This window comes from Urtica dioica, chromosome 3 (genome assembly GCF_054948205.1).
Source record: "Urtica dioica subsp. dioica isolate 48M chromosome 3, U.dioica_male_clone48M_v1_H2, whole genome shotgun sequence".
NCBI lineage: Eukaryota > Viridiplantae > Streptophyta > Magnoliopsida > Rosales > Urticaceae > Urtica > Urtica dioica.
The window spans coordinates 45,631,372-45,639,296 of NC_142758.1; the positions used below are offsets into that span (position 1 = coordinate 45,631,372).

Consider the following 7,925-nt stretch of genomic DNA (forward strand, 5'->3'; position numbering starts at 1 on the left):
ATTCATTTACACGAGATTAGTCACTTGCCGAGATTTCAATTTCATGACAAGAATCAATTAAAAAAACAAAAAACAAAGGAAGCCCACCTGGACATACCGTGTATAGTATGGACTATGGAGAGATCGGATATCATTTGTGACGCATAAAAAATAAAAATAAAAATAATAAGGTAACGATGAAGATCACGAGGCTTTCGACGATGTCGTCTTTGTATTCACCGACCCTCCAAGAGAAGGCATCGCTGTATTCTTCTCTCTCTTCCTCGTCATCCATTTCTCTTCATCGAAATTCCTCAAAGTTTGTATCTTTTCGCCGATCGGTCAATACCCAGAAACGAAATCTCTCGCTCATGGCTTCTTTCACCGGCTCCGACAATGGGTGCCACAACTCCTCTATTCAGGTGTGTGATTCTTTGACCATTCGTGTTTTGCTTCCTTGAGATATTTAGGGACCAAAAACCTGTTTAGTCTTCTTGTTGAATATTCGTGCCTGTAATTTGTAGGATCTGGTTTTAGATCTTTGAATGAGTATCTGCAAACGGTTGCGTTTTAAGATGTATTAGGAGGGGATTAATATTAAATCTTCTTGTTGAATATTCATTCTTGTGATTAATATTTAATACGGTTGCTTTGTAAATGCTATGCTAGAATGTCAAGCGAGACCTCGTTTGAGAAACAGGGTTGAGAATTGCTCTGTAAAAATAAAATAAAAATAAAAAGTGTATATTTAAACAGACAAAAAATAATAAAGGGAACACCAAACACTAGTTTCGAATCGCAAATGGGTTTTCTAGGTAGGCGATTGACTCTCAAAGACAAATTCATTAAGAAAAAAAAAAAACAATTTGCAATTTCATTATTTGTTTTTTTTTAGTTTTACAACTTGTTTTGAGAGTGTCTCTGAACTATTTGCTCTTTCGTTATAGTTTCAATTGCATTATTAATTTATTTATTTTTAGAGAGGTGAATCATTTATGAGGAGCGTGTTGGCGAAAATGGAGACTGTGTACATGGACCGGAACCCAACTGCGAAAGCCATCTTAGAGCTCGTTCGTTCAGCCGAGAACGACCGAGTTTGCTACGATCATTTTGCGTTTAGGACTTTCGGGGTAAGATCATTTTCCTTGAAACTATGATTCGTCGAATCAAAATTATTAACCCATGACCTTATAACTCATTTTTTTCCCTTTTAATAGGTGAATGGTCACGGGATTGATTCGATGGCCAAATTTTTCTTGGATTTCGGCTACACAACAAAGGAGGAGTTGAGATTTCCCGCGAAAAAATTGAGAGCCCTTTGGTTCTCTCCTCCCAAAAACGCCGTCTCCGAGGCCGGTAGCGGAACCGACGGACCCTTGCCGAGGATATTTATATCCGAGCTTCTCGTTGACCAGTTGAGCCCGGAATCTCAGGTAACTTGTTGGCTAAGTTTCCGAGGTTTTTTTTTTTTTTTGGGGTGAACTATATAATCTAATTAACTTTTTTATGATCAATACTTAGGAAATAATAAAGAAGTACACGGAGATATCAGGCAACGGAAACAATCACGCCGCTCTAGCGAGCACGCTGGGAACTCTAACATGGGAAAAGCCGTTGTACTCCGAGTTTCGACAATTGGCCCGGTAAATTCTCTTACATTCGACCATCGTAATTTATATATATTTTGTGTTTTTTTTTTTTTTTGTAGTGAATTTCTATGCTATTTTTTTTTTTTTTTTTGGGCGGAAAACAGGGAAAGCGAATACGCTGCTTGGACGCTCGTCAATGGCTACGCGCTGAACCATGTGACGATCTCGGCTCACCGCCTCAGATCTCGCTTGAGAAACATCCGAAATCTGAATGAGTTCATCGAAGAGAGCGGGTTCAAGTTGAATTCCGAAGGCGGGGTATTGAAAGGTTGTGTTTCTTTTTATAGATCAATCGAAAATTCTTAATGATTGTTCTTTTCTTTTTATTGTAAGCATTAAAACTCGGTAATTTTTTTTTTTTTTTTTCATTTTAGTGAGTCCTGATGATCTTCTGCAACAAAGCTCGACCGTTGCAGATTCAACTTCTTTCACATTCTCCGACGGAAACACCGAATCAGTGCCGTGTTCGTACATCGAGTTTGCCGAGCGACTGGTTCTGCCTGAGTACCGCGCTCTTCCCGAAAATGAGGTGACCATAATATTTGAGTTTCAGACAAGTTTTTGAAGTGTTCTATATTTACTTAGTTTTTTTAGGGCAAATAGTTCATGAACTTCACATATGGTATCATTCTGGTCCCTAAACTAAATGAGCAAATTGTCCCCAAAAATTAAAAATTTAGCACTTTAGTCATCTTAATTACATTGACACCCAATTAACTTATATTTAGTGTTGTTATGGTTAAATTATAATTTACTTAGTATTTTTTTTTTTTTTTTACAAAATTAACAAGTTAAGTTTTCTTAATTGATGGATATTATTTAATTTTTTTTAAAACAAATAGATTATAAAATCAATAATTTGATTACTGAATTCCTGTAAAAAAAAAATCAGTGGACTAAAATATACCACTTCAATGGACTATTAGAGCTATAAAAAAAAATCTTTTGTTTATGATATGATCGGTTTTGTTTACGATTTGGGGTTATCGGTTTGTGAAGGTTGAAGAGTTTCACAGGCGAGACGGGTTCGAGGTCGGAAATGCTGACAAGATCTTTGAGAGCACTTCCAAAGATCAGCTCTCCAGAAAAGTTACATGAACTCAAATGTTCAAAATAATATGAATAATCTCACCCTGTAAAAAAATACTGTGTAAATATGTCCCTGCGCAAAATTACTACGTAATAAAGAAGGCTTGTATAATTCCATTTAATATAAGAGCGTGACTAAGTGCTCAGCAGAAGAAGTTTCACCCTATTTAATTTTATTTTATTTTATATTCTATGGACTGATTGATAAATCAAATATTATTATATATGTAACGATTAAGAAGATTGTGATTGCAATTTGCAATGGTTTATAGTGAGATTTGACAGACACTTGATATGTCTTGATAAAATTCAAAGATTACGATTCAAATGGCTCCACGTAGGCACTTGATCATCATCAGATTAATATTTAATTAGTGGATAGGTTTGGTAATCGTTGAAGAAGAAATAAAAAAAGAAAAGAATATTTGGCGGCTGATTGTTGCCGGTGCCATTACTATCCACTGAGCTAGAGATGTGATGTGGCATAAGATTCTGATCGCTGATAATGTATTTTATTTGTGAATTTATTCCAAGACTAAAATAGTATTCAACGAACCGAATTCTCTCTCTTTTTGTTTTTCTTTTTCTTCTTGTTATATTTTTAAGGGAAAATATCACTTGTATCCCAGTATTTTATTTTTAAAGGGATAAATATGTTATTAACACAAATCGGAGGGTATAAATGTGACATTTCCAAAAATATAAAATTATAAACGCAATATTTCCATAAAATACAGGGATACAAGTGATATTTTTCCTATTATTCCTCAAGAAATAACGTCACATTGCTTGTTGTGTCTTTGTCCCATACATGAAATGGCTTAACAACACAGGGAAAGAACAACTTCCATGCTCATTAATGGCTTAATTTGAATGGGAAAGAACAATAACAACGCACTTTTTATGTAATATTTTTTTATTTATTCAATTTTCTATGTGATTCGTTTTTTTGACACAATCCACTTTTATTTTCTTTCCCTTCTCTTTAGTCTCTTTTGAGTCTTTATTAGGCGGTTCACTTTCTGTAGCAACAAACAATGTCATTTTTTAATACTTTCCCTTTGGTTTTAAAATAAGCTTATTTATCTAGTAATATTCGTGATTTAATTTTAAGTGGATCTTTTTTTTTTAACAAGTCCTTCAAATGGATCTTTTTTTAAAATATGCTTACTTCTTTGATTTAATTTTAAATGGATCTCATATTAAGCATTTTGAACAAGTCCATCAACTTTTTGACGCATGGCTCATGGCTTTTTATTCTCCATTTTTTATAATGAAATATTTTTTTAATATATTATCTGATACCAAAAAAAAGACCCAAAGCAAAGCTTCTCTTAAATACATTTTAAAACTGCAGGGACATTCCTTCAACCCAAAACAATAACAAAATTAATAACTAAATACAAATTAGCATATATTAATTAGATTGAGGTCTACCACTAAGTATGACTATGAGCCAAGAACTTGTATTAATCAAAGAAAAATAATCTGAAAATGATACACAAAGTAAAAGGGTGGTCAATAAACTTTCCAAAAAAACATTCAAAAACAACATGAAAATTTCTATCACCACCACCTTTACATTTCTCTAGGCTTGTCATCAATCTTGAACACATTAGCATCAAAGCAAAACTTGTTTCTTTGTTGCCTTTTTTTTTTTTTCCTTTTCAATTGCATTAATTAACATAAGAAGATACACTATACCGGAAAAAGAAAAAATTAAAAAAAAAAAAAAAAAAAAAAAAATTAAAGACCGACCCGATCCTAAGCTTTGACGATAGGTTTCGGCGATTGCTGCGGAAACTGGTGGTGATACGGAGAAGCATAAGATCCGTTGGGGATCGAGAGATTCCTATGCTTCTGACCGTTCCTCGTGATCAACCCGCCCTGTGGCCTCGAATTAGGGCTAGAAGCGACGCGGTCGTTGTTCATCGTCTGGAAATAGTAGGAAGAGCTAGCCATGTCCTTGAGGCCCGGCAATGGCTTCAAGACCTCGACGACCTCGCTCATCAGAGGCCTGGCTTTCGGGTCCCGGCTGAGGCAGTGCGCCGCCAGCTGGGCGGCTTTCTGGGCGCCCTTTATCGAGAAGTGGCCTTCGAGCCGAGGGTCGATCAGTCTGTAGAACTTCCTCCGCTCCCCAAGATACGGCCGAGCCCATTCCACGAGGTTGTGTTCGCCGTTCGGCCGGTTTTTGTCCATCGATCTCCGACCCGTCAACATCTCGAGCAAGACCACCCCGAAACTGTACACGTCGCTCCTCGACGTGAGATGTCCTGCAAAGGGACGAGAATATAAATATATATATAAGGCTCTGTTTGGAACTCGAAAAAACGCTGAGAGAAAAATGAAAATAAGAGGGGACATCGAAATTCTATATTTTGTTACGGAAGTCAAGGAAAAAAAAATGAGAGAACAAGAGAAGGGAAAGTGAGATATTAATAGACACAAACGCGGAATTCAAACGACACAAAGGAAAATATGAGGGATTTCATTTTTCTTTTCATCCTATTTTTCAGGTTCCAAACACACCCTAAGGTTAAAAAAAAATAAAAAATAAAAAATAAAAAAAGGATAAGCTTTTTTCTTTGGTTACTTACCGGTCATTACATATTCCGGGGCCGCGTAACCATAGGTCCCCATCACACGGGTCGAGACGTGCGTTTTATCACCTTCGGGGCCATCTTTCGCTAGCCCGAAATCGGAGAGTTTGGCATTGTAATCCTGAAATTACCTCCCTAATCAGAGAGACAAATTGGGTACGCAGTGATGGAAATAAGGCGATTTATGTCATGAAATTTTGAAACGTACTGCGTCTAATAAGATGTTGGAGGTTTTGAAGTCGCGATATATAACAGGTCTTTCTGCTTCCTCGTGGAGAAAAGCAAGACCCTTTGCAGCGCCTACAGCAATTTTCATCCTTATAGACCATGGAAGTGGCAACGACCCTGCACATACCCGTGATCAAGAAGAGAATGTCAGGAATAATTCGAGCCAAACAGCATAGTTAACAGAGACAATTTTTTTACCCAAAACATGGATAACCAGAATGTATATTTCTAGTAACCACCATCAAGTAAAATATAACAACCTATTGGGAAAGAATTCTATTATTATTATTATGAAGCATTGGAAAACCAAGTAACAAAATTTCTTGAAAGGATTGCCAATAAGAAAAAATCGGGAAACTATAATCTTCAGTAACATACTTCGAAAGAGGTGGTTCTCCAAGCTCCCCCGAGGCATAAACTCGTAGACAAGAAGTCTATGATCGTCTTCAATGCAATATCCGATAAGTTTGACCAAGTTCGGATGGACAAGGTCTCCAAGGAAATTCACCTCGGCCTGTAGAAGGAGAAAAAAAAAAGGGTTAAAAACTAAAATAACGACAAGATATATCGAAAAGACGAATTTACGAGAAAATCCGAGAGAGTGAAAGTGTCGAACCAGCCATTCTTTGTGACCCTGTAGACCATCGTGGTTGAGAGTTTTGACCGCGACTGTAAGCCCCGTTCCGGGTTTTACGGGCGCGGTTCCGTTCTCTTCAATCCACCCCTTGAATACACAACCGAAGCCACCTTCGCCGAGAAGACTTTCGGGCCTGAAGTTTCGCGTTGCCATCTTAAGATCGTTGAACGTGAACTTTCTAAGGCGAGAGGCGACTTTGATTTCCTCTTCTATTCTTGACATAGAAGAATTACTCTCGGCATTACTAGTGGTAGTGGACGAGATAACCGCAGCATTGGGTTGATCTCTGCTTGTGTCGTTCGTTGATTTGATTTCTGAATAGTAAAACAAAACCAAGATATCAGATATAATTTTTAGTCCATCGGGAACAAACAATCTTATACCTATTCACAATAGCTTGTTGTAAACCAAACATAATCCAAATAATTAAAATACAATGTGAAAAAGTTTGTACTGAAGTAGTCATGACAGTAGTTACTAGGACGGTAAAAATAAAATAAAAATAAAAATCATGAAATAAAAAAAAAAAAAAAACAGGCTTGGTCCAAACCCTTGTCCTAGAGAATACGGTTTTTCAAAATCACAATCGCTTACGATGCACCAAGTTTCAAACTTTGATTACATTTCCGACCAAAGAAGGCACAATGAAGCTCTTCAAATAAAATTCACCATTTCCTTACTGTCATAATGGCGAAAAATTGACTTCTTTCCAAGAATACTCATTCTTTGTAATTGTACACAAAACCCATATGAGAAAAGACTCACTATGTTGGCCATTTATTTCAAGTTATCACACCAAGTAGAAATAACAACTTATGTTTCCCACCATGACGAAAAAAAAAAAAGGACACTCATAGCCAAAAATATCCTTAGCAAACCATAATAACATACAATTCTAAAAGAAGAAAAAAATAAAAACAAAAAAGAGCAACCATTTACCCACAAATCCACATAATTTAAACCACCGGCAAAAAAAAAAACCTTTAAATGAAAATGGAACCAACATTCCCCCGAATAAATAAACAACAATAAGAATTAAAATAACCATTAATAAATTTACATATAAATAAAAATAAATAAAAAAACGCAAAGAAACGTACCATAGTGTGTGCTTGTACCACTGATAGAGCTATCGACTTTGGATCTTGAAGAAATGCAGTTTCCAAAACAGCTCAGCCCACCCCAACAACCAGGCTCTTCATCTTTTTTATTATCAACATTCTTCTTCTTCTTCTTCACACCTTTTGATTTCCTATAAACCTCCCAAGTCTCCACCTTACCGTTTCCTGTACCCAACCCCATCTTACCAAAACCCTAAACAGCAATGAAAGCCTCGAAAGGAAGAAAAATCCCTAATCAAGGAAAAAAAATCAACTTAAGTCGAACCTCTTTTCTTTTTCCCTTATTTTTCTTCCTTTTACTTTAGGCTCGACATGAATACACCAGAACGAAGCGAATTCGAACGCTCTCTTCGAAGAAAATCGAATTCCGGAGAATAAATAGGGAATAATCACTGGATCGCGCGAATTAGATCACGGAAGAAATCTTACAAGAAATGAATAGAGCAAATTAGCATTTTTCGAGGTGGAATTTGGTTCGAGCGAGGAAGAAGAACAAAAGTTACGGATTTCAGAGAGGAAAGTGAAGCGAATTGAAGTTCTTTCTTCGGACATAGAAATGTCTTCTCTGCTCAAATACAGAGAGAAGAGAGAGAGATAGAGAGACCTCAAGAAAAAATGGACT

General features: G+C 36.4%; 2 protein-coding genes across 2 annotated transcripts; one reads left to right on the forward strand and one right to left on the reverse strand.

Annotated features, from left to right (window-relative positions):
• Positions 1-2,888, forward strand: LOC149403107 (2-oxoadipate dioxygenase/decarboxylase, chloroplastic-like). Its single transcript, XM_089608822.1, has 7 exons — positions 1-401; positions 960-1,109; positions 1,197-1,412; positions 1,501-1,622; positions 1,733-1,896; positions 2,003-2,157; positions 2,628-2,888. The coding sequence occupies exons 1-7, from the start codon at positions 177-179 to the stop codon at positions 2,724-2,726; spliced, it is 1,131 nt and encodes a 376-aa protein (XP_089464948.1). The 5' UTR covers positions 1-176; the 3' UTR covers positions 2,727-2,888.
• Positions 2,889-4,161: 1,273 nt separating this feature from the next.
• Positions 4,162-7,925, reverse strand: LOC149403108 (serine/threonine-protein kinase PBL34-like). Its single transcript, XM_089608821.1, has 6 exons — positions 7,283-7,925; positions 6,162-6,496; positions 5,924-6,059; positions 5,526-5,662; positions 5,315-5,438; positions 4,162-4,990 (listed from the first exon to the last, which is right to left on the reverse strand). The coding sequence occupies exons 1-6, from the start codon at positions 7,482-7,484 to the stop codon at positions 4,482-4,484; spliced, it is 1,443 nt and encodes a 480-aa protein (XP_089464947.1). The 5' UTR covers positions 7,485-7,925; the 3' UTR covers positions 4,162-4,481.

What these genes read in the sequence shown, in the direction of transcription:
- LOC149403107 (XM_089608822.1), top strand. Translation starts at nt 177, where the DNA reads ATGAAGATCACGAGGCTTTCGACGATGTCGTCTTTGTATTCACCGACC. An exon ending in TTGCGTTTAGGACTTTCGGG is followed by an intron (nt 1,110 to 1,196) that starts GTAAGATCATTT and finishes CCCTTTTAATAG; the next exon opens with GTGAATGGTCACGGGATTGA. An exon ending in GAGTTTCGACAATTGGCCCG is followed by an intron (nt 1,623 to 1,732) that starts GTAAATTCTCTT and finishes GGCGGAAAACAG; the next exon opens with GGAAAGCGAATACGCTGCTT.
- LOC149403108 (XM_089608821.1), bottom strand. Translation starts at nt 7,484, where the DNA reads ATGGGGTTGGGTACAGGAAACGGTAAGGTGGAGACTTGGGAGGTTTAT. An exon ending in TGGTACAAGCACACACTATG is followed by an intron (nt 6,497 to 7,282) that starts GTACGTTTCTTT and finishes TTTACTATTCAG; the next exon opens with AAATCAAATCAACGAACGAC. An exon ending in CCAACATCTTATTAGACGCA is followed by an intron (nt 5,439 to 5,525) that starts GTACGTTTCAAA and finishes AGGTAATTTCAG; the next exon opens with GATTACAATGCCAAACTCTC.